Below are 26,028 nucleotides of genomic sequence, written 5' to 3' on the forward strand. Positions count from 1 at the left end.
TCTGCTGATCCTTACTTGTCAAAAATGCTTTATTCCTCAAAAACAATGTGTTATATACAGCAGCCATGCTCTTGGTCTTTCTAAGATGTTTGACGAAGCAGGATATTGTCACTGAGAGCTCAGTTAAACAGTTGCTCTCTAAGGTGCCGTAGTACTTTCTTGTCACCAGAAGAAGCATAATTGCAAAGATAAACTGCCTGCTCTTCTGGGAAATAATAGCAAATGGGAGAAGAATGAAGCAAATTCCAAATATGAGAAAATAAACAAGGGGGAAATGTGCAACTTGTAAACAATGGAACTTCCTTTTAATATGTTATGCTCTTGCTGGGATGAAAGCTTTTGAAAACAAGGTTGCTAAAATGAGGCATATGGCACTGCCAGACACAAGTGTGTGTGCTTCTATGTGAACTGAAACATGTTTTGAACGCACTACATTTTCAAGGTATTTTTCATATCTTGCCAAGGGCAAAATCATGCCTGGGTCAATACGCAATGAAGAGTGAGTGAAGTCAGGGTGGCTCCAGTGCAAATGTTTGCAGTAGCAGAGCATGGGAGTGTAAGTGAGAAACCGTGGCTCTTTCCATAAGGGTTCCATCTCTCCTGTGAGAGATTTCTGTTTTCTAAACTCCACCATGTCCCTTTGTGGCAGGCAAGCACATATACAGGTACCCTGATCTAGCAGGAAGAATCCATGCACTCACTGCCCTTCTGGAGAAGGCTGCTTGCACATGTAAAATAGTGATGTGCAAACAAGGTGTGCAGAAATCTTCTAATCTATACCAGGGGTCCTTGAAAGGGCAGGGCTGGCTACACTTTTGCCTGTGGAGATCTCTCTCCACCCTGCAGTCAGCATATTGTTGGCCAAGGGTGAGGGCCTCCTTATAGCACTCCTCATATCTACAAATTTTAAGATGCACCCTTTTTGACTGGAGTCCCCCACAACAGCTCACAACATTCATAAAAGGCAACACTTTCCACAAAACCATACGCTTTGAAATTTGAAACTATCAAAAGGAAAGATATTTGAGGTGGAGGAGGAAACAGGAGAGCAGAACTTTAAAATCTTGATGCTCCCTTCCCGTGGCTGACCTGGTAAGGAACAGGACAGTCTGAGTGAACCAGCAGCAGGCATGGTGATGGGGCCTGTTTTTCCATGGATCTCCTCCTTATTCCAGTGTGAATGTCTTTTAAGATTTTAGATGTGAACGGGAACCCATGGGTATTGATTGGGCACATATTTTTACAGGGAGAAGGGGACCAACAAATATACATGATAGAATAAAGTGTTCAGCTGAAGAATGGGAACCACATTATCTCTGAAGCCAGGGGAGATTTGCCAGTACAAAGAAACTGAAGATTGGGCTGCCTGCTCTTAGAACTAGACTGCTATCTTCTCTAGCATATGCTGCCTTGTGAATAACTATGGAGATGAAAAGAAACCTCAATGCCAGAATTTAAGGTGCTAGGAATACACACACACTAGCATGCTCACAAACTGCACCCATTTTCTACAAATGCATTGCAAGCGACCACATCCACGGAATCTTGCAAAGGCGCAATGCATCATGGGAACAACATCCACGTGGTACTTTTGGCCTTTGGAAACTTCAGAGTGCTTTTGTTTGAGAGTCCCTGGAGCTTCCCTTGGTAGTTCTAGATTTTCCTCCTTGTGATTTGATCTCTCTGTTGGCTCCGTCTCATTGGATGACAAGCCCTGGTGCCTCAGTGGGCCTGCCCGGGCAGGGAGGTGACAGCACAATAAGGTGGGTCCGTGTTGTTTTCCCCAAGGCTGAGAGATAAGAGGCTTGCCAGGGCCACCTCGTGAGTTCACAGCACAGGTGAGATTTAAACCAGGACCTCGTACTTTACAGCTCAATCTCTCTACGCTGCTTTAGCTCCAGTACAATATTCTAGGTGCGTCTGTGGGCTAAGGTGGCATGGGTGCAATCTCTTGGCCACTACCCTACACTACAAGCTTTTTCAAAAGAAGGACTTGCATGCCCTAGGGTGCTAATGTATACCACACGACCCAGAGTCCAAATTCGTGATGAATTCTGGATACAGTATTCTCATCTACAGACCTCCTTTTTTCCAAAACGAGATCATTTACTTTTGCTGAAAACAAAAGCAACTGCAACGCAACGCGGCCTGGGCCCTGCTCAACTGGCAGGACAAACATTCCCACGGCCTGCACTGCACAATGGAGTCCCAAGTGCAGCTCTTTACTAGCCCATGTAAATGAATGGTTTCCAGGCCGGGAATGCCCCCTCCGGACCTCCACGCCTGACGTGGCAACTCTACACTGGAGGCTAGGGGCATTTGGAGGAAAGAAAGTGGTAGCCGCCCACCTTTGACTTTTGTCCTTTCAGTGCTGGGCCCTGAAAAGAAAAGAAGGTTTTGCAGGAGAACACAGGAAGAGCCTGCCAGATCAGAAAGACTGTGCAGCATCCTGTTCTTACCGTGGCCAAACCTGTGAGGAGCCTGAAAGCAGGACCTGACATGGCAACAGCGCTCTCCCCACTGGTGAGCCCTGGCATTCAGAAAAGACACCACCTCCCAAAGTGCCTTCCTTGACTCTGGGAAGCCTAAACCTTTGCAATGCGGATTTTGCAGAGAGCTGCGATGTGACCTTGTACATCAAGGATGGGGAAACTGAGACCCTCCAGGTGCTGCTGGACTCCAACTCCCATCAGCCCCAGTGTGGCCAATGTTCAGGGATGATAGGAGTTGTAGTCCTTTTAAATGTTGCCTTTTAAAAATCTGTTGGGGAGGGAGAATTGTTGGGTTGTTCTTATTTTTATTATGTATTTCGTGCATTCATATTATGCTTTTATGTTGCGAACCGCCCTGAGACCTTTGAGTATAGGGTGGCATACAAATTTTAATAATAATAATAATCATCCAGAAATATCCAGCAGGCCACAAGTTCCCCATCCCAAGGAGTCCTTGTTAACATCCAAGATCTCCCTCTTCACACACAAATACCCTTTTCTCATAAAGATGTCGGTTTGCTTGTCAACAACCTCAGCACAGTTTTGCACAAATACAAAATGCAAAATTGTTTTCCTTTCTACGAGGAAGTTAAAGCAGACTGTGTGCTGTTGTTGCTTTCTTCAACTGCCCACGATAAATGAAATTGAGATGACAGATACTTACTGCTTCCATTAGTCCCTTTACAGTGGGCGATTTTAACATCAAAGCATCAAACACTTCGTCAGCCTCTTTCCTCACGTAAAGCAGCACTGAAAGGATGAGAAGCAAATTTTTGGAATAGACACAGAACATTCCCACAAGCAAACTGCTCCCTCTTGGACAGAAAACTATTCCTCCCAAACAAATGACAAGTGAAAAAGGCCAGAGACTCGTGTTAAAAATAAAACTATCCCATGTCACAGAGCAGGAGGAGCATGTGCCGATTTCAAAATATCCAGAGGAAAATGATGTGTTCTTTCCACAAACCGCGCCACCCCCCACAGGAAGCAGTTGTAAACAGTCACACCCATTTTCCATTTCAGTTGGGTGATAGGCAGAGATTATGCGAAATATACTGACCAGTAAGTGGAACTAATTTCCTTGTCACGCTAAGCAACCCCACAAGCAAAATAGCTATTCTCATCAAAAGTCGGAATTTCCTGGAATTCAAACGGTGGGTTCAGCTGTTGGCAGAACCAGAATTTTGCAGTTGGAAGGAGGTCTTTCCGTCTCTCGCTTAATGGAGGAATCTTGCAAGTGCAGAATCCCTGACAGCTGTCTGTTTAGCTCTTCCTTTGAAGGACATGCCACCTACCTCCAAGGCTGTCCGCTCCACAGTTGAACAGTGCAAACCATTAGGAGGTTTCTGTAACGTTTAGCCCTTGCTATTTCCACACATTAATTCTAATTCTGCCTGTCCTCTAGGAAACACAGAAGAAGTCTGCTCAGCCTTTTATTTAACAGCCCCTCAGATACCCAAAGGACGCGGGTGGCGCTGTGGTCTAAACCACAGAGCCTAGGGCTTGCCGATCAAAAGGTCGGCAGTTCGAATCCCCACGACGGGGTGAGCTCCCGTTGCTCAGTCCCAGCTCCTGCCAACCTAGCAGTTCTAAAGCACATCAAAGTGCAAGTAGATAAATAGGTGCCGCTCCGGCGGGAAGGTAAACGGCATTTCCGTGCACTGCTCTGGTTCACCAGAAACGGCTTAGTCATGCTGGCCACATGACCCGGAAGCTGTACGCCGGCTCCCTTGGCCAGTAAAGCGAGATGAGCGCCGCAACCCCAGAGTCGGCCTGCGTCTGGACCTAATGATTAGGGGTCCTTTACAGATACTCAAAGGCATCTATCACGTCTCTCCATAATCTTATCTAGCTCTTTCAACTGTTCCTCATAGGACTTCATTTCTAGACCCCTCACCCTCCTCTCATGTGATGGAAGACATGTGTCTTTCACATAGAGGTGGACACCCCCTTCACTACTTCCTTTGTAATGCTCAAAGAGCAGCGCCAGCACATAGCACATATGCAACATGTAGTTTTAGGTGCAAGCATGTGCCTGCTGGTGTAGCTGGTCCAGAGGTAAAATGCATGACCAGTCAAGCGCCTTATATGATGCTAGACTTCAGAAGGGGGTCAAATGCCTCCGGTGTTAAGATTGTCAGAGGGGAGCCTGCTTGCTAGCTCCATCACCCTCAGAACTCCAGGGTATGGAAGCCCAGAAGATGGCATTTTCTGTGGCAGCCCCTAAGCTGCCTCTCCACAAATTTGCACCTGTCACCTTCATTGTGCAGTTTTTGTCTTTTGTGCCTCTTTATCCTGGCCTTTGTTGTTGATCGTGTTGGCACCCATCTGTCTCGGGAGACAGTGAAGGAGTGTGCCTTTGCGGGTGAAGTCAAGTAGCTGGAGAGTTATGCCTGCTGTGGCTGTAGACCCTGATATGGGAGAAACATGTTTTGTTGCAGCTGGGGCAGATGAAGGCATCTGGTTGTTGTGATGCTGCAGATGCACCAGGGCGTTTCTTCTTTCTGCATTCCTCCCAGCGGTCATTTCTCCTCGGGTCAGCGCTGTGGATGCACAACCTGACTGTCTATCTCCAGGCGCTGTGGTTGTCTGCAAGGGATTCCCACACAGTGGGGTTCATGTTGTCAGCCTTCATATCACATTTGCAGACATCTTTGTAACTCGGAGTTGGTCCGCCAACAGGCCTGGTGTCTGAAGCCAGCGCCTCGTACAGAATGTCTTTGGGGATCCTGCTATCTTCCATTGCGTGCACATGACCAAGGCAGCGTAGACATTGCTGAGACTTCAGCATAATTCAGAACCATATTTCCATTCTGATTTTTTCCTTCCCTCTGCCCAATTACTTTCACATGAATTCTGACTTAGGGAAAACTGAGAAAAAACTGGTACCTCTTTTTGTTCCTTCTTCTTTTATTTGCTTCAGCGGTGGTGAGCTGAAGTCTTCCTCTACTGGCCGGAATATCCTTTTAGCCAAGATGCTACTGTAGGGGGAGAAAAATAAGAAAGATGTACCAGATTTATAGTACTAGGGGTGGAATTGTTACCCATAACTTGTTCTCCTAATTGTAGCTGGGAGGCTGTGCTACATTGTGGTTGCACTGGTTGCCAAGGCTTTTGTCTTAGTACTTTTGACAGGCCTAATCTAAAAAAGCAAGGTTACAGTTTAATTTCATGACTGCGTATTATATTGATTTACTACTACAGCTATACAGGAAGCTGCATGTATTCTACAAACAGGAACCAGTACCCTAAGAATATAAGCACACACAACTTGTTTCTAGCAATTATGGATCACAAAAAATAAAATAACAAATAAAAGAATGTATACAATATGTCTTCATTTTCATATAGTGTAAACAGATCACAAAGTTCAGCTTTCTGAACTACAGAATTTGGGTTACATTTTGCAAAAAAAATAAAAATGCTTTTTTGTCAAGCACACACAGCCTTGAAATAAATACCAAGACTATTGGTATATGAAGACACACAACTATGTGTATGATTAAAAGGACAACAGTTTGCTTCTAGCGCAAGACAACAGGAACAAAGTAAAGAAATCTGCCTCTGCCATGACAGACACTAAAACATTGGAATTTAAACTGCATCGGAACTTCAGTACTTGATTATTATTACTACTATTATTTTGTCAAGAGGGTTGAAATCCTGCCTGCAAAATTTACAAGACAAAAGAATGACTTACCCTTCTCGCTCATCATCTGTGTTATAGTAAGCCTGTAAGAGCAGACAAAGAACAGATTCATTATTGTCATTTCACCAGGTGTTGCGACACAGAAGTGCTAATGGAGAGACAGAGCGGTTGCATACATGCCAATCAGATGGTTAGTACAGAGTTAGACTATTGCTCCATCCAGTTTGGTATTGCCTGCGTCAAGGATAAGAAACTGTTTTTTTGCCCCAAGTCCACATTCCCTCATGGACAACTTCCCAGAAGCCTTATACCAGTGGTGTGGCAGGGCTAGATGCGTAAGTGGATGGAGCAAATGGATGTGACTCTCACGTTTGTGCAAAAATTACATTCCAGCCATAGACCATGCATATTTCTCCATCTTCCCTCCACACCAGCAAGAGTCACTATTACAGTCCAAGGGCACATTCCAACCAGGCCTAAGCATTCAAGCTATGTGTGGGCCTAGGGAAGACTTTGTCGTCTGGAATCAAATGGAGAGGCCCAGAGCGCTGCCTTTGGGCATCTGGTTCTCCACCCCCGGTCTACGTTGACTAGCAGTGGTCCTCTGGAACTTGAGACAAGAACCGTTTCAAGATGCCAGAGATTAAATGTGCCCATTTCTGTTACTCCCAGTTGTTTTTCCAGACTTCAGTTCATCCTATTTCTCCATTTGTTTGTGATTTTTTTAAAAAAAAAATCATGAAAATTCACACACATTTTTGGTATACAATTGTGCCTAACTTACATTCTGGCAAACTGCTCACTCTAGCACCCTGCTTTTTTGTACATTGTTAGCACCTATACAGTGGTACCTCGGCTTAAGAACTTAATTCGTTCTGGAGGTCTGTTTTTAACCTGAAACTGTTCTTAACCTGAGGTACCACTTTAGCTAGTGGGGCCTCGCACTGCCGCCGCACGATTTCTGTTCTCATCCTGAAGCAAAGTTCTTAACCCGAGGCACTATTTCTGGGCTAGCGGAGTCTGTAACCTGAAATGTCTGTAACCTGAAGCATCTGTAACCTGAGGTACCACTGTATACACATCTTTATATACACTTTCCCCTAATACATAATGGTTTTGGCCACAGAGCTGCCCTGCAACATTCAGGAAAGTGGCAAGTTCAACGGATAACTGGGCTCTGGTTCATGTATTGTTCTGGGAAGTGCCAATATGGGAGGTCCATATTAAAATGCAAAGGATTTCTCCCCTGTCCCTAAGCTCTTCCAATAAGTTATGCCATACACTCCAAGAAAGTCAGATAGAAGCTTATACATGGTATTTTATCATGCAGTTATAAATCTTTACATCATAAAGTTATATACAGTGTTTCTTAGGTTAAAACATAATTCTGGCTGAAAAGGTTGCAATGCAAATATATTTTCCCACTGCACAGAGATATATGTATGGTGCATCATGCAGTCATAAATCGTTTCATCGGAAAGCTATATGCAATCTTTCTTAGGTTAAAGCATGATTTTGGCTGAAACTGTGCTGACATCTTCTACTGCATCTAGTCTCTTTCTGTGCAGGAAAAAATATTTTTAGCTGACAGCTATTAGCACAGTGTCTAGGGTGCTAATACCTTCTAAATGATGGCTGATTAAAAGAAATTAATGGTAAACTCCCACCCCTGTCAATTTAAGCTTTGTTATGCTGAGCATTCTAGGCAGATCTGATAGCTCTGTTCATCATGTTGTCTGCCTTAATATTATTTGGACTCTGAGAGATATTAACAGAGTGCGATTAAACAGAGGGGGGAAAACTATGGAAGTAAATTCTGTTTTCCCTAGGATAGACATCACACTGAGTTCTTTGAATACAGTTTATGTATTCAGCATTATTTTAATTATTCTCTCTTCCTAGATACATTGGCTCTGCCCATCTGTTATACTTGGTCCATAGGGGGTGGGGGAGATTACAATCCAACCAGTCAGGTTTCCCACCCCTGATTTGCACAAAGAAGAAGGGAGCACATTAAGTGGCTTTTGATCGTGTAAACTTACAACGCTTAAAATTTTATGATTTTTTAAAATTTCTTGTACAAATCAAAATAAATAGATCTTATTCACTGTTAACAGGCTATTAAGAACCATTTGTTTCAACTGTGCTGAGCAATGACAGAACAGATGATCTGTACCATGGGTATGCAAACTAAGGCCCGGGGGCCGGATCTGGCCCAATCACCTTCTAAAGCTGGCTCACATATGGTCCGGGAATCAGCATGTTTTTACATGAGTAGAATGTGTCCTTTTATTTAAAATGCATCTCTGGGTTATTTGTGGGGCTTGCCTGGCGTTTTTAGATGATTAGAATGTGTGCTTTTATTTAAAATGCATCTCTGGGTTATTTGTGGGACATAGGAATTCGTTCTTTTCCCCACCTTCAAAATATAGTCCAGCCCCCCACAAAGTCTGAGGGACAGTGGACCGGCCCCCTGCTGAAAAAGTTTGCTGTACAAAGGAGGTCTCTGGTTCAATCTTCGGCATCCTTAGTAGGATCAGGCAGCAGGCGGTGGTACCCAAGGAGAGGCCCTGCCAGAGTAAATAACAGTGGACAATGGAGACCTACTCTCAGGCGGCTCCCTAACTCTCAAACTGAAATCAACAAAATACAAAAAGGGGGCTATATTGGCTGGATCATTGGCTGGTTCTGAACTTTCGATAGCAAAGGTGGAGAACCTATAGCCCTCCAGATGTTGTTGGATTGTAGGTCCCACCAGTCAATGTTCAGACATGATGGGAGCTGCAGTGTCTGGAGGGACACAGGATCCTCGTCCCTGCTCCACAGCATCTCAGTGTTGCAGATGTGAAAATATATCCTCCTCCAGGAGCATGGACCAAGAAGCCCGCTAGGATTTTATGCAGTTCTGTAAAGAATTGGGCAGTTGTGCCTTCCCTCATTCCTTACCTGCCCAGTTCTTTGCAGGTTCCCAAAATGAACGTCTGGTATGAAGAGAACCGGCTGCGAGTCCAAGTCAGCCATGGTTTTGAAGTAGGTGATGTCGCTCTTCTTCTGGAGTGGGACGGTGCTCAGTTTCCCTTCAGCTGTTCATAAGAGATGGGCGGAAAAGTTCATGAGTGGGGCAACCTGGGAAGTACAACTGAGAGCAATGCAAACCAGACTACAGTCCTGATGCTTTGGACTACAACTCCCAGTTGCCCCTGGCTGCGTAGCCATGGAAGTTGCAGCCCCAAACACCTGGAGGGAACCAGTCTGGCCAAGGCTGAAGGAAGGGCATATCTCCCTCACCATTACTACACGGAGGTTGCGACAGCTGGCCTTTTGCTTTCTTCCTATTTTGCTTCCTTTCTTCATCCCGGATTTTCCTCTCGGCTCCCTGTCGTGAGAAACACAGATATTGATGAGTCTACTGTGCATGGTGCCTCTCTCCAACAGGGATAACTGGCTCACTGCTGTTATAGCCGGCCCAATTCATTCATCCCATTATTCCTGTGCCACTTCGGGGGGCCTAGCCCACCCAAGGCAGCTCACAAGATCAGAAAGGCACCATACGCGGCGCGATCTAAAATAATCAAAATGAACAAAGGCCACAGCATTAGCACATCTGAAAAAGGCCAGTTAAAACACTTATGACTAAGAGGACAACTAAATGGAGGTGGATTATATAACACAGCTCTGTAGAAAAGGTCGTTAGCAAAAGGCAGTTCGAAAAAGTAGGGTTCTGAAAAATGGTTTAACAATCCAGAACATGGAGGCCATTCACATCTATCAAGGGTAGCAGAATTCCAGAGTCCTGGATTACCCCCCCACACACACACACTGTGGGAGGGATTAAATTTGGGTTTCTGCAATTAAAGCCCATTAAAGCTCCTACTTCTTAAAAATTCACATTCCGTGGTAAGGAAACTGATAGTATAATGTGGGATAAGAATAAATTGACATTCCTCCTCTGCTGTTGCTCTGAGCCTTGTTTCGTTGCTCCTTCCTTCCACATCCTTCCCCCCCCCCATGAGAAAAGAGTTTAAAAACGCTTAATTCAGTCCAACTTAGCAATGCTTTCGGCTACATCTCCTCCAGGCCCTTCCAATTTCCGTGATCAAGTGGATCAATTTTCTATTTAGAAAACCATCCAGAGCATGGCAGAACTAAACACCAACTCGCAAGCCTCAAGGTTCATAGCCACCTTATTTTGCAGCCGACACACAGTGAAGCAAGTATATAAGGGAAATAAATGAAACGGGGCGCATAACTTTGCAGAGAGACAATGCTGTCCTGAGGCACCCGCTGAGGTTGTCTGCATCCAGCCCTTAATCCCCTTCCCCCAGGAGGCACAGGACGAATGTATTAATACCAGCAACAAAAATAGTCAGAGCTATAATGAGGACAATTAAGGGAGCCTGCAAACAAGTACATCCAAGCTCACAAACAAACATTAAAAAATGCAGCTGTGTCCCGTGGGATTTAAACACTCTCTCTGTTGACCTGCTGAGCCATTCTGCAGCCGCTGCTCTACAATAAAGTAAATACATAACGAAGGAATTCCATGCTGCTAAGTGTACGATAAGGAGCTGAGCATTTAGCTGGCAATTAAACTATAATTCAGTGAAGAAACAGAAATCTGACCTGTTCCATACATCAAAATGCTCAGAAAGTTACTTGTTGGGGCTAATACTTCTAAGACATGGGTGGGGAACCTTTGGCCCACAGGTCTAACCAGGCCTACCAGGCCTCCCCATTTGGCCCAGATACAATTTTGGCCTAGTCACAACTCACTGCCCAACCTACACCTGTGGGAAGTGGGGTGGGTAGGGTGGGGTGACTGAAAGGGGATTTGCAGGCACTACCAATCAGCTGCTCAGTGATGCCAGTTCAAAGAGACAGCACACTGAAAGGGGTTTCTGAAGACCTGACATCAGCTGAATCAAAGACCATTGGCATGCAGATGTAGAAACAGGGAAAATCCAGGAAAGAGAATAATATGAGCTGAAAGGCAGGATAAAAGGAAGGGAGAAGGGAGGAAAGGGGCAAAGCCAAACATCAACAAAATGGAAAACAACAAAACTGAATGAATGTAAATTAGACCAAAATAGCTGTAACTTTAAAAGGTAAAGGGCCCCTGACAGTTAAGTCCAGTCGCAGACGACTATGGGGTTGTGGTGCTCATCTCGCTTTACAGGCCGAGGGAGCGGGTGTTTGTCTGCAGACAGTTTTTCCGGGTCATGTGGCCAGCATCACTAAGCCACTTCTGGCGAAACCAGAGCAGCGCATGGAAACGCCCTTTACCTTCCCGCCGGAGCGGTTCCTATTTATCTACTTGCACTTTGACGTGCTTTCGAATTGCTAGGTTGGCAGGAGCAGGGACAGAGCAACGGGAGATCACCCCGTCGCAGGGATTTGAACCACCGACCTTCTGATCGGCAAGCCCAAGAGGCTCAGTGGTTTAGACAACAGTGCCACCCACATCCCTTAGCTATAACTTACTCATTACTTAATTCAACACTTAACCTAAAGTCCATTATTTAGCCCAAAGCAATTAATATCTCCTCCCTCCTAGTATGACTTTGGGTTCAGCCAACCCTGTTGAAGATGAATGGCCAAAGAACATGTCTTTTTAAGGGGGGGAGCATGCTGAATCTGTCCGCTTTTATTTTGAAGAAAAGCACTCCAAGGTCCCCAGTCTGTAATATATTATTGGTTGGATCGGGGCCTCATACCAGTTTCCTACTGTAAGGCTACTATATGACCTCAATGATCTGTGTGCAGTAAACAGCACCTTAGGGGGCAAATAACAACTGGGGAAAATATGTTTCCTGAGAAAACAGTTTACAGTCAACAGAGGGACAACACAGCCCAGGCTGGTCTCTCCGTGTTCCTACCTGTCACCTCTAGTCTGCAATATAATTAAGGAATAACATAGGCAGAAATCTCCATAGACTGTGGCAGGAGATGGAAGGACGGTTTCAGGTGTGTAAACCATGGACAGTTAAATCCAGGCAAAGGAGAGTATGGGGCTGTGGCGCTCATCTCACTTTCAGGCCGAGGAAGCAGGTGTTTCTCCACAGACAGCTTTCCGGGTCATGTGGCCAGCATGACTAAACCACTTCTGGTGCAAGGGAACACCGTGACGGAAACCAGAGTGCACAGAAACACTGTTTACCTTCTCACCGCAGCAGTACCTATTTATCTACTTGCACTGACGTGCTTTTGAACTGCTTGGTTGGCAGGAGCAGGGACAGAGCAACGGGAGCTCACTCCATCGTGGGGATTCGAACCACCGACCTTCTGATCGGCAAGCCCAAGAGGCTCAGTGGTTTAGACCCCAGTGCCACCCACATCCCACAATGCTAGGAAGCATTGGAACAATATCAAACCCCTTCAAAGCTGCAACTTCAAGCCTTGCTGGATGAAGAAGAGTGATTTTAGAAACTATTCACCCAATCACTTCATTCTCGCCAAATGATTCCAGGGTGCAATCTACTTTAAGCACGGGTTTTTACAAAAAAATATATTTTCTGAACCTGGCTCATTTGCCACTGTGTGGATGTCAAGACTCTGAAGTTCCTGATTGCAATTAACGTCCAGGGAGCCAGATACTTGATGGGATGGAGAATTTACGAGGAGTAAAATGAGATCAGCTTCACATGTGATTCTCTCTCCTGCTCCCTCCAGTTTTCTGATGTAGAAACCTGCAGTACAGCTGTTCAGACCAGGGCATATTGGAAATTCAGTGAAACGAAAGGAATAGCACCCAATTGTTCTGATGGTCTTGGTTTCAGCATAAAAATAATACGCTATTGAGCCAGACCACTGATCCATCTAGCTCAATATTGTCCATGCTGTCAGAAAGTCTCAAAATTCCAGACTGGGGTCTCTCCCAGCTCTAACCAGAGATGCTGGGGAACTTGCAACCTTTCACATGCAAAGCTGATGTCCTATTACTGAGCTACAGGGTCTCTCCCCCATAAAAACCTGCTAAAATGAAGCAAATGTATAAAAGTGCATTTGCCCATAGCTGGAAGCCCCCCCCCCCAAGCCATTTAATCCCACTCCTTGCTTCGAGGCAGGGCTGGGCAGTTCTAAGTCCCCAACACTAAGGCATCAGTGTTAAATAGGCCCTTTGTTCATCACCATAGACAGCAATGATATGAAGGATTTTGGCACCCATTGCCCTGTAGCGATGATCTCCCAGCTTGACACCAAAGCCTCTATTACGCAGCCATGTAATTCCGGTCTGCATCCCGCTGCCTTGCACTTTGCGTTACTATTTAAGTTGGTGCCAAATCTGTGAATAAGCAAGCTACCCTTTCTGTAGCATTTTATTCTCACTTAGCAGGTACAGAAAGTGGGGCGTAAGCCGGTGGGAACCATGTGAAGATCTTATGGATTTAAGATGCTAATGCAGGTGGCGTCCGGGTGGCGTCACAGCACAAATTCTGCATAACAGAAGCTCTTCCCTGCTGAGTTTTGAATGGCTGAACATTTGAATGCTAATATTTGTCATGCTCTGTTAGTCATCTGCGTATTATCTTAATCATTCCAAGTCCCGAGCACGCTAATGTTGGAAGTAATTTTTGCAGGCATCTCATAAGCGCACATGCTGCTCCCAGCAGCTTTCCTTTTTTCATTTTTCCCTATTACTTGACACTGTAATGCACCTGGGACTAGGCTTGGAGGCTATTATTTACATCAACTGTGTCAAAATCAAATCTGTTTGTAGTCGGGAGCCCATAGAATCACAGGATTTTAGAGCTGTAAGGAAGGAGGATAAAATCAATTCAGTTTGCATTGAAAGCTGAATTCAGCACATTTGCGCTTCCTGAAACAGTGTGAGAAGCAGAACTCATCCATCCTTCAAAATTCACATCTTGCAATGCCGTGATCTCTGAATAGCCTTTGGAGAGAGTCTCCCAGATGATTTGCAAAATTAGGTATAGATGCATCTTAAGAACAAAAGAAGAGCCTGCTGGATCAGGCCAATGGCCCATCTAGACCAGTATCCTGTCCCCGCAGTGCCCAACCAGGCACACCTGTGGGGACCCCTCAAGCCACATCCAAGCACACAAGCGTTCTCCCTTCCTGTAGTCTCCAGCATCGCAATCATGGCTTGTAGCCATCGGTGGCCTCCTCCTCCTCCATCAATTTGTCCAGTCCTCTTTTGGAACCACCTTCAATATGTGCTTCATAGTCAGAAGTGAAATGTTTTAGCTCCACCGGCTATTGTGGCAAATCACTACTGGTACCGTTCCTGGAGGCAGTATGCTTCCAAATTCCAGTTGCCGGAACCACAGGAGAGACAAGTGCTGTTGGGCTCAGGTCCTGGTTCCCATAGGAATATGGGTGGCCACTGTAAGAATAGGATGCTGGACTAGATAGGCCTGATCCAAAAGGACTCTTTGTTTTGTTCTTAGCTGGCAGTCAGAACTAGGGCTGGGCAGTTTATCAGTACAGTGGTACCTCAGGTTAAGTACTTAATTCGTTCCAGAGGTCCGTTCTTAACCTGAAACTGTTCTTAACCTGAAGCACCACTTTAGCTAATGGGGCCTCCTGCTGCCGCCGCGCTGCAGGAGCACGATTTCTGTTCTCATCCTGAAGCAAAGCTCTTAACCAGAGGTACTATTTCTGGGTTAGTGGAGTCTGTAACCTGAAGCGTATGTAACCTGAGGTACCACTGTACAGTCATACCTTGGGTTACAGACGCTTCAGGTTGCGTTTTTTCAGGTTACGGATGTGCCGAAACCCAGAAGTACCGGAATGGGTTACTTCCAGGTTTTGGCAGTCGCACATGCACAGAAGCGCTAAGTCACGCTTTGCGCATGTGCAGAAGCGCCGAATTGCAACCCACACGTGCACAGACGCAGCGCTGCGGGTTGCGAATTTGCCTCCCACATGGATCACGTTCGCAACCCAAGCATCCACTGTATATTGTCCAAAATCGGTTTGAAGTCCATATTGTGATATTAGTTTCATAGTTTTTGAAATGGCAATATATTGCGAATCATGATGTGTGTTAGGGCGGGATGTTATATCGTCCAAAACTGATTTAAAGTCGATTTCATGATGTTGGTTTCATATTTTTTAACCTAGCAATATATTGAGATTCATGGGGCAGGGAGGGGGTGATGCAAAAATCACAAAGTGGGGGAAACCGTGAAGTCGGCCAGTGCATCTACATAGCGCCATCCTTATTTCAGACACTGTGATATATCAGTATATTGCCATGTTTAGCTGGTGATATCGGGATGTTGAAAGCCAGATATCGCTCAGCCCTAGTCAGAACCTTCAGAGGTTCACGGGTCTTAAGTTACAAGAGGGTGAAACCTGCTGAAAGCATTTTTCCTACCCATGAGTAAATTTGCAGGTGTGCTCATTCTGATAAAGGACATCCCTGAGTGCTAAAAATCCTCTTTTTTAATCTGTCCACATGACAGAAGGACAGAAAGTACAGTAGTTAAGATACTGGAGATAAATAGAGATGAAGGATCGCAATAGTTTTTATGAGTAGAATAGATCAGATCTTTTTTTAAAAGACCATAATAAGTGACAAAAAAACCACCCCACCCCCACTATTAATTCTACCCTACTCCCTTGCAATAGATTTATGTTAAACTGACTCAGTGTTGTGGCTGATGTTTCCTTGACAACCTACTTAACGCTATTTAAAGCATTACAAAACAGCCTATCATCTTAAGATAATAAGAAATAACTGTTCTCCAGAAAGTGCAAGGGCATTGAGGGCAGCAGGAATAACACGGAGAGGAAGCAAATCTCGGAACCGCACCTGCCTAATGCGGCAGAGTCAAGCACAGGGAGTCATTTGTTTTGCAAATAGATTGTGCGCATATGACTGCCCTTTTAAAAAGAGAGCCTATGATCACAATGTATATTATGATGCATGCTCCTACAGGCTCTGGGCTTGGCTACTGCAAGATGCTTGAAGACCACTTGGAAGCATGGGCTAGCACAAAATGTTATAGCAGGCCTGCTGCTAAATATCATGATGGGGAACAGGTGTTGAGGTGAGGCATTGTTGCCACACTGTTGTCTTGGCTGCAGCAGCGATGCCACTCAGGAGGACTGGGATGGGTCAGGGGAAGCAGCAGGTACAGGTGTGATTGCATCTTTGCCCACCATTGGCAACCTGGCTGGTTCTAAGTTCTCTGTGGCTGGGGATCCACACGTACAAAGATTTCTCTCTTACATCAGATCTCCCACTTACTTAATCACACCAGACTTCATTTCAGTTGTTCTGGACAAACACCTGCAGCCAGAAAGGAGGACCTTTCCAGTCATGGCTACCAGAGTATGGAATAACATGCCTCTGGAATTGAGGAGTTGTTCCTCTTTCCACAGAAAAAGACCTTTCTTTTTCATTATGGTTTTCTAGTTTCTCCCTACAGCTAGCTTTTCTGGCAGGCTGATATATTTCTGAATTGTTTTATGATGCTTTTATATATATATATATATATATTTTTTGGTAATTTTATTTTCTCTCTGTGTGCGCACTGCGAGCTGCTCTGAAGACTTGCTGCAAGAGCAAGATATGAATTTTACTTATTAAACTCGTGTGCCGCCCTTCATCCAAAGATCACAGGGCGGTCCACAACATAAAAATACAAAATGGCAACACAAAATACATAATAAAACAAATACTTTCAACAAAATAAGCAAGCAAACAAATATATTGGATCCACCATTCTTTCTCTCTCCCTCTCTCATTGAGATGCTTGGGAGAAAGACAGGATTGTGAGGGTAATAATTAAAATAAATGTCCCTTATTCACGTTGCAGCTTATGTGGCCCTTTATTGCCCTCGAAGGAGATGAGTGAAAGAGCTGGTTGTAATTTGTATTTCGTACTGTAAGTAACCCACACTGGGACCCTTATGGTGAAGGATGGGTACAGAATCTTACATAGAAATAAAGTTGGCATGGATTTTGTTTTTAGACCAGATGTACACTTTGTGACAAATGACTGCCTGGGAATCGGCTTTGTTTTGGGTATGGCTGGTAGGAACAGCTGACAGCATGCGGGAAAGTGCTAAGGATGGGTTTGGCAGATGTGCTGGTGGCAGGACGTATGGGAGCAGCTTCTATTTCCTCGGGTGTTTTGATTTAACTGTGAATGAGGTTTTAATCTGTGATTTTTGTGTGTGTATTTTTTGCATTTGAATCCTGCTTGTCATTTCCCCTCCCCTTCTAAGATAATATTTTGCCTCCTTGCTAAACATGCTGCTTCAAATACAGGTCGTTGCTGTACCTTGCATTTCATTTGTGATGTTTTATTTTGATATTTTGCAACGTTTATGTGTCTAAAGAGATGTTGTGAACTGCTCAGAGATAACACCCTGCGCTCAGAATGGTAAAGAAATATACCGAAATGATCTAAAGAAAGAAAGTTGGTCTTTGTTTATCAAAACAAATAGCATTCTCATACAATGCCACTAGATGGCATAAACAGACTTATGGAGGTAAAACAGGTACATTCAAAATTGGGCCCCTGGCCTGCCACAGGCTCCACCATCCACTACGCTGACTCCTAAGGAAACGGAGATCCCATGGATCCAAGGTCACAACAATTCCTCTGAACTGGTTGTCAATGCAGTTGGAAAAGCATCAGATTAACATGCTCCAAAACGGACCGATTCTGCCAAGGCAACAGCATTCTGCAGCCAGTTACAGTTTACAAACGCTCCTCAAAGTCTGCATGCTGCAACAGTCTAACCTGGATGTACCAGAGCATGGGGGGCAGATCTGCCTTCCCAAGAAAAGGGAGCAGTTGGCGCACCAGCTGAAACTGCGCAAAGGGACAGCTGAGCATCCGGGAGCCAGAGGACTTGAGAAAGTCTCCCACACTGCACACTTGATTCTTCAGAGGAAACACTGTCCAGAGGAAGAGGAGAAATTTCCCCGTCTCTCTGCCACAAGTCCTGAGTCATGTTTTAAGAGCATCTGGTCTCCTGGAATACCCGCTGTCTTGTGCGCTTAAAGATTTGGCCTGAAAACTCTCAGCCTAAGGCTGCTAATGTGAGTGAGACTAGAACTGCACATTATGGGGGAAGGAAACGTAGGACATTCTAGGACACTTTCTGTGTAAATTCACAGCTGTTTGCTGTGCTGGCCTCTCAGCTTAATGAACATAAGAATGCAAGAATAGACTGCTGGATCAGACCAATGGCCCATTTAGTCCTCACAGTGACCAGAGCACTCTCCCCTCCTGTGGTTTCCAGCAACTAGTATTTAAAAGTATGGCTAGTAGCCATTGATAGCTGTCTCCTCCACAAATTTGTACAACCCTTCTAGTGATGTTTGGCTCAGAGGAACAGGTGGGAAGTTGGTGGAGGTTGTGACAGCAGCAGGTAACTGGAGACTTCAATGGGACACTTTTTGAACTGAAAGCCCTTTTGGACAAAGAGCATCACATCACTTCTGTGTCTTACACAACTTCCAATCTGATCTTTACCATTTTTACTGAGAAATAAGCCAGATTGAATTCATTGGAATTTACTTCCTATGAAGTTTGCTTAGCACAGGAACCCACCGCCAGGTGTGGAAACCTATTTAAGCCCAAAGGCCAAATTAAACTCATGGGCAACCTTCCAGTGCTTGTATGTCAATGGTGGGTGTGGCCAGAGGCAAAGTGGGTGGAGCAAGGGATGTGACCTTTTAGCTTTGTGCAGTAGGCTGTACTGCAAACACACAGAATCCAGATTTTTACACACACACACTCCATCCAGGTAAGGAAGAGACCTGGAGAAGAGGCCTGAGAATCTGAGTTCCCACCTGTTATGCTAGTTATGGTGATAAATAGTAGTTAATATCTGATGATACTCCATTTCACCATTGGCCCTGATTTACGCGGCCCCACTGCAGATAAGAGTTGAGTTTCAATTGTTGTTCATGACTATTTGCCCTCAGAGACCACTTCACTGGGACTGCCAGATGTTGTTGGACTACAAATCCATCATCAGTTGCTCAGTTGGTGCGGTGCTTTTAATGCAAAATTCTGCAAAAACTGTTGCCAGACTTTGGTACTGGTTTGGAGTGAATTGGACAATGTTGGGTTTTGAGCTAATAACCATGGCCCTAGGTTTGAGTAGCAATTGCTGTGTTAGTGGGGCACTGCAAAACAAAGAGTTTTCACTGCAAATCACTACCCAAAAAAACCTTCAAAACTTTGGCACAGGTTTGGAGAAGATCCCAAATTGTGGGGTTCATAGTTAATTTTCCTATCATCTTTGTCCATTAGCCATGCTGGCTGGGGTTGATGGGAGTTGGAGTCAACAACATCTGCGAGGCCACAGGTTCCCCATTCCAGTTATAAACTATATTTTATTGCCATGTTCTTTAAGGAAATACTGCCCAGAAAAGTTATCAGCTCCCGATCACTAGGCTATGGATAAAAATAAACCAATAACAACAGGCTGCAGAATGTTACAGGTAGAAGCAATCCTTAGCCACTTGCTGCCTCAGGCCAGTGTTTGCACGGGTGACCGCATATATCCTATTTTAAGACTCAGTGAGCTATCCAGGCTCCAGGTTTGATAAGGGTAACATTTTAACTACCCCTGTGCTCTTTTCTCCTACTTTTAAGATGGCTTTGATTAGATCTGTCAACACTCATTTCCTTCTCCCCAACCATGAAATGTGAAGTATCAATTAAACGGATAGATAGTCAAAGCGATGAATATGTATAATTCAAAGGGCTCAGCTCCTTGTCGTCTGTAGGTCACTCCTGATGGGGCCCATGCTCTTAAGATCTTTCTTCCCCGCCTTCCCCTCATTACTTTTCAAAAACTGGCAAACTGGGGGGGAGGGGGAGCCCCTACTCACGCATTTGAAATTTACTGAGATTTTGAGCAGGCAGCTGTATCTTCAGATTACTGCAAATATCTGACCTTTACAAATGATAATTAAAATATAGCACTTAAAATTCATTGCTTCGATATATATTTTTAAAGGTTGCTAATCATGGCTGATAAGGAAGGAAGGAAGGAAGATCTGGCTGTTTGCACAGCACACTTTTTTTTTGCCTGTTCCCACTAATATCCTTATATTGAGGTTAGAGGACTTGGGTATTAAACATCAATACCAGACCAGAGCCAAAGAGGTCGTGTCCAGAGGAAAACACAGAGAGGCCTATTCCCAGGCCTGAGGCTGTTTTAGATTTTATGGCTTTCTTCATCCATTTCCCACCCCCACCCCCTGGTTTTGCAATGCTTTTGTTATATTTTTATAATCACAGATGCCAAAGGAAGCCAGGAATAAAGCAGCTTCCCAAGACATTATAGGAAGTTAAAATGGCGGCCAAACTAAAAAGTAAAAGGAAACAGCAACAAAGGTAAAGGAAAATGAATGCAATGAAACAAATGTACAAATCAATGAACAAATGAGGTCTTTGATGACTAAAATAATTGCTAACGAGCAAAAAAAGTCTTGCTCACCCCTCTCCTCTTTTCAGCATTGAGTAACGTATCATCTTACCTTGTCACAGAAAACCTTGATCTGGCAGAAGGCACGATGGATGGGTTTATTGCTGCGATTATTGTAGCTGTACGTGTCAATCTGAATCATCAATGGAAGCCCCTTGACTCCTTTCTGAGAAGAGAAGTCTGTGCTCAGGCAGTTCACCGTGATGAAAATCTGATTTGGAGAAGAAGAAAGTTTAAAGTTAAACTGGTACAGAAGCGGTTGCTATCCATGAAGAGAATTCAATGAAGTCCTGCCTCTATTTAATATTTAAACTTCCACTTGCAGCACCATTTGAGAAATCGATCCCTGCTCAATAGAGGTTTGGAATTATTGTTTTAAGGGTTTTTCCAACAGTGAAGTGATTTGACGAAGCCAACTCAGCTATTCAGCTCAACTCACCTGTTCACACATGTGATACATTAGAATCAATAAAAGAATATTACTATAAGAATTGGCTGACTCATTCTAATCAATATGTGAAATCCTAACCTTTTCCCACAACCATTTCCTGATCACTCAGCACTATGGGAACAGTCACCACATGCAGTCTTTTTCTGTGCAGTTATTGAAAGGTGCAACTTTTTAAAAGGCCCAAACTCTAAGCCCCATAGCATTTTGGCTACTGTCTTTTTCGCTCTATAAGACACACTTTTCCCCTCCTAAAAAGTAAGGGGAAATGTGCGTGTGTCTTATAGAGCGAATGCAAGCGGGAGGCTCTGCTGAGCGCTTCCTTTAAAGAGCCACACACACACTTCGCACAGGGGGCAGGGGTTGCGGGCAGGGGTTGAAGGCTCTCCTTGCCCAGGAGAGGCTGTGTGCGGCCAAGCAAGAAGCCAGGACAGCCAGCGGGATCGCAGGGATCCTGCTGTCTGTCCTGGCTTCTTGTTTAGCTGCGTGCAGCCTCCCCAGCCTGGGCTAAACAAGAAGCCAGGACAGCGAGCGGGATCGTGCGCTGAGATCCCATTGGCTGTCCTGGCTTAGCCGCGCGAAGCCTCCACAGGGCACGGGGAGCCTTCATTCCCGTGCCCTGCGGAGGCTTCATGAGGCTATCCAAAAATAACTGTCTGAATAGCCCTGGAGCTGCCAGTCTACAATACTGAGACAGAAGGATCAATGGTCAGATTCAGTGTAGGGTGGCTTCCTACTTTCCAGTGGGCCTTATGGTGGCACTGCCGATGGCTAAGAATACTAGCAAAACACAGAATTATGCAAAGACTTAAGAAAATCCACTTATATTTTTTCCCTATGCAATGGCATTTGTTCAGAAAATGAAAGATGTGGAAAAGATTGGAAAAGATGTGGGGGAAAGGAAGACTAAAGAAAAAAGAAGACGGGTCTCAGGGAGATATAGCGAATGTGCCTTACAGGGAGAATTTAACAGCGTTCATCTGATTACAGAAGTCGATATTACTGTCCGGTTTTTTATGGTGCAGCCGTCTCAGCTTGTTTGCTCGACCGAGCTAATAGCACAGCGGCATTTCTGTACCTGATGGTATCACAATGCTGTGCTTGCAAACAATGCAGTTGAACTTTAACTGATGTGAGGGAAGTGGTCTGGGAGAAATCCGCTTTAGTGGGACGTGCAAAATGGACTGCATTTCCTGTCTTAACGTAAGCCTCGTCCAGGGATTTTCTGCATGGATGATGCACTTTTGAAGAAGTGGGGCAGCAAGACTGTCTCCTCCCCACATCCTGCATTGCACTGAGCATGCCCCCTGGTTGTCTGCATAGGGCAAATGAAGGAGCAGCCTTCAAGTGGCTGGAACACTGTGAGGTCATCCAGTGGGCGTGGCCAGTGCCCCAAGGGATGCTGGGCCAGCACATTCCTGCTGCCCTCCTCTCCACACATAGGGTTGCATGCATGCAGAATACCTGAATTGGGCTATACGGGGGTGGGGATTTTTCTTTCCCCAGTCCAAGGACCACATTCCATCCAGAGGGAAACTTTCAGGTGGCTAGAATGCAAAGCTGGGCAGAGTAAGGACTAGGACGTTTACCTTTCTACAGCAGGCTACATTTCTACATGGCAAAGCCAGAGGTTTAAACACAATGTCTGTTCAACCAGGGATGGAGAACTTATGGCTCTCCAGATGTTGCTCTATAACTTCAACATCCCTGGCCATGCTAGCTGGGGTTGACGGGACATGGAATCCAACATCTGGAGGGTCTCCCCATCTGTGCCCTACACATTATGAGAACAGCTTATTATAATTCCAACCATCTCTGACTACCAAAGAATACATGCTACATATGCAAGGATACTGTGCATTGGGTCAAAATGCCTGAATCTCAAATACAGGAGCACTAACAAGAGGAAAATTCAACCAAGAAACTTTCAGATAGCTGCCCTGAGCTTGGAAAAGCAGGATACAAACCAGTTACATAAATAAATTCAGCTGCAGCAAAATTATATTGATGGAGAAGCGGAGATAGCTGAGTGATGGTAATTGATGACTACAAAAGGCCATCATTTTAGAAGATGGAATATCATCCTCCTGACACCTTAATAGATCAAGTCTCTTTAACAATCAATAATTTTAAACTTATGGCAAGCCCCTACACACAGAGGGGCGGGGGGCAAAAGCTGTTGTATCGGTATTAATGCTGTGTTATTTTGCATTATAGGAACTGGACTAGAATTAAGGGAGACCAGTGACTTTTGCAAGGTTTTACGCCTCGGTACACTGCCCTACTAGCCTCCTTTAGAAACAGTAGGGAGGGAGGGGGCTTTTAACTCGAAAAGGCCATTCACAAGAATGTGACACTGAAGCTATAAAATGTGCTTCGAGTGTGCTTTTAGTTTTAATTTAGCTTCATGGCCAAGATGACATCAATGCTCTATCACCTTTGCTTCTGAAAGATGACTGATGCTCAATTATCTAGATTCTCAGGAGCCTTTCAGGGATGTCTCAGAGAATCATTTATTCTCATGCTTCAGAAATCTGCTCTAGGTAGAAGGGCACTTTGATGCCACAGTGACAGATGCTCCAGAATAAGGGAGGCTGGAGGGAAGGTGGCAGAGATTAGAACAACCAAACATCACACTAGTCATCAAAGAAAGATGTACCTCTGATTGCAAAATACAGCTAGTGAATAATTACGTGCCTTTGATAAAATTCTTTCCCCCTCTATTCCACAGCAAATTGTGCATGTTCTAGTGAACACTTATGATCCGTGGAATAACAACACAGTGGTCGTTGGAAATGGCCCACAATGGGCAGAGAGGAGAGAAGTAGTCTATCCAGCAGCCATAGTAGAGAATGCAGACATGTTCTCACCAGGATTTTCCTCTGCAGGGAAATGCATGGACTCCTTCCTACTATATGAGGAAAGAAAACAATATGGGACACTGAGGGCATATTGGTGCAGAAATGGACACCCAGCTGCAATACTTTTGCTATGGCTGTCTTCAATGGGTTGGGTCAAGTATAGATTATAATAGAACATAGGCATTAGGAACCTAGGAAGTTGTACTGTACAGTCTGACCATTGGTCCATCTACTTAATTTTGTCCAGTTAGCATTGTAGCTGCTCTACAGGGTTTCATCCCTACCTAGAGATATCAGGGATTGAACCAAGGGACTTCCTCCTCCACCCAAACTTCAACTTCTGGGTCCAAAACTCTGGCCTGAAGTAGTCATACATGCTCAGGCTCAAAGAGGAATAGCTGAGGGCTTCTACGTGGAGAAGCATCATTTGAGGGACCACAGCTTCTCCATCCCATGCAGTGGCAGAAGGAGGGGACTCCCAGAGGACTTTCCCCTAAAGGCAAACCTGCTGCAAGTTGCAAGCTTGAAGGTTACACTGCACAGTTTCTCTTTTCCTTCAAAAGCAGATACTACAAGGCAGCCTGATGACAAATGTTGGTATCTAATCTGCAGAAGAGAGATAGTCGAAAGATGTATGCGGGTAATTTCGACTCTCAAACGTCAATACCCAAGCGCCATTGCCTCAGGGCTTGGCACTAATTTGAGAGATAAAGGTAGGCAGCAAGTTTGCTGGCATTTGAAAAAGGAAAAAAAACACACCAAGAAAACAGAGACAACGTGTACAGATGGGAGAAGAGATAGGTTGGATTTTGGCTCAGGGCACTGCAGATATATGATCACAGGGCAGAGTGGGAGAGAAATCCACATATACTTATCTCTTGTGTGTGAAAATACAGTCAGCTCTATTTAGAATCTAAACTGTATAAAAGTCTTAAGATTTAAATGGCAGGAAAATAGCAATAGGCCTTAGGTTTGCTTAGGCAATCTCCCACCCTCATTTGCAATTATTAAATATAAAAAGGTCCCTGAAAATTCATATTATCAGCAGCAACACCTTATCAGTCGAAATGTGGCACTTCCCCAGTCTGTGCCGTGCATAACTTGCTGACAGAAAGAGCAGGTAGAGGCTAGAGTAGCCACACGTTATTTAATAATTGTATTTTTTTGTATTTGAGACACTTTAATATACTGGTTTTTATCACATACAGAGGCTGTATGTGACATGAATCAGGGTAATATTAATGGAGATTTAGGGCCATATTACTCACAGCATACCCATTCAAATGAATGTGCCAAACTTAAGTCATATTTATTCATCTCAGTGGTTTTACTCTGATCACCACCCTTAGAAGACTCAAAACTGATAAAAGGTTTTGCTGAAATTGAAAAAAGGTCTTTATTGTTCAAAACAATCAAAGGCTGAAGGGAGAGAACTAAATAGAAACTGCAGGGGCAGGAAGAGACTCTTTGGTGAATTTGAGACAAAAGGATATTTCATAGGTGTATAGCGCAGCACAAGTGTTTAGTTTACTACATTATCCCGGCAACCACTACAAGTCTCCATGTGGGAGAAAGATACATGTGTAAAATGAGAATTAACATTTGATTTTGCATAATGTATACAGTGAAGTCGCTGGCTGTACAGCAGGCTTCATAGTGCCTTCCAGATGTTTTGTTTCCAGATGTTAGCTTAGCGAGGAACAACTCACATACCAAAACTGATGTGGAAGCCACTGTCAGAAGTAAAAAAGATAGCTAGGAAATGGTTTTGACAGACTTGCTTTGCTTTCTCATTCAGAAAATCTCAGTGTTCCCACATTCACTTATTACAAGCTGAAACCTATGGAATGTAGCATGGACAGAAACATTACAACACACATGAAGAAGAAGAAGAGGAGGAGGACGACGACGACTTTGGATTTGATATCCCACTTTATCACTACCCAAGGAGTCTAAAAGCGGCCAACAATCTCCTTTTCCCTTCCTCCCCCACAACAAACACTCTGTGAGGTGAGTGAGGCTGAGAGACTTCAGAGAAGTGTGACTAGCCCAAGGTCACCCAGCAGCTGCATGTGGAGGAGCGGGGAATTGAACCCAGTTCACCAGATTATGAGTCCACTGCACTTAACCACTACACCACACTGGCTCTCA

The 26,028-nt window shown here is 44.6% G+C and overlaps 1 protein-coding gene across 3 annotated transcripts in view; it reads right to left on the bottom strand.

Annotated features, from left to right (window-relative positions):
* The window catches only part of GRHL2 (grainyhead like transcription factor 2), an 86,762-nt gene that overhangs the window by 7,764 nt on the left and 52,970 nt on the right, over positions 1–26,028 (bottom strand). For all 3 annotated transcript variants that reach the window (XM_083517302.1, XM_083517300.1, XM_083517301.1), the window contains exons 9-14: positions 20,621–20,779; positions 9,430–9,517; positions 9,088–9,224; positions 6,193–6,224; positions 5,382–5,473; positions 3,157–3,242 (exon numbers count right to left, since the gene is read on the bottom strand). In XM_083517302.1, coding sequence (XP_083373428.1) covers positions 3,157–3,242; positions 5,382–5,473; positions 6,193–6,224; positions 9,088–9,224; positions 9,430–9,517; positions 20,621–20,779 — 594 coding nt within the window. The remainder of the gene's footprint in view (positions 1–3,156; positions 3,243–5,381; positions 5,474–6,192; positions 6,225–9,087; positions 9,225–9,429; positions 9,518–20,620; positions 20,780–26,028) is intronic.

The sequence above is a fragment of the Podarcis liolepis genome (assembly GCF_965112155.1).
Source record: "Podarcis liolepis genome assembly, chromosome: 8".
Classification (NCBI taxonomy): domain Eukaryota; kingdom Metazoa; phylum Chordata; class Lepidosauria; order Squamata; family Lacertidae; genus Podarcis; species Podarcis liolepis.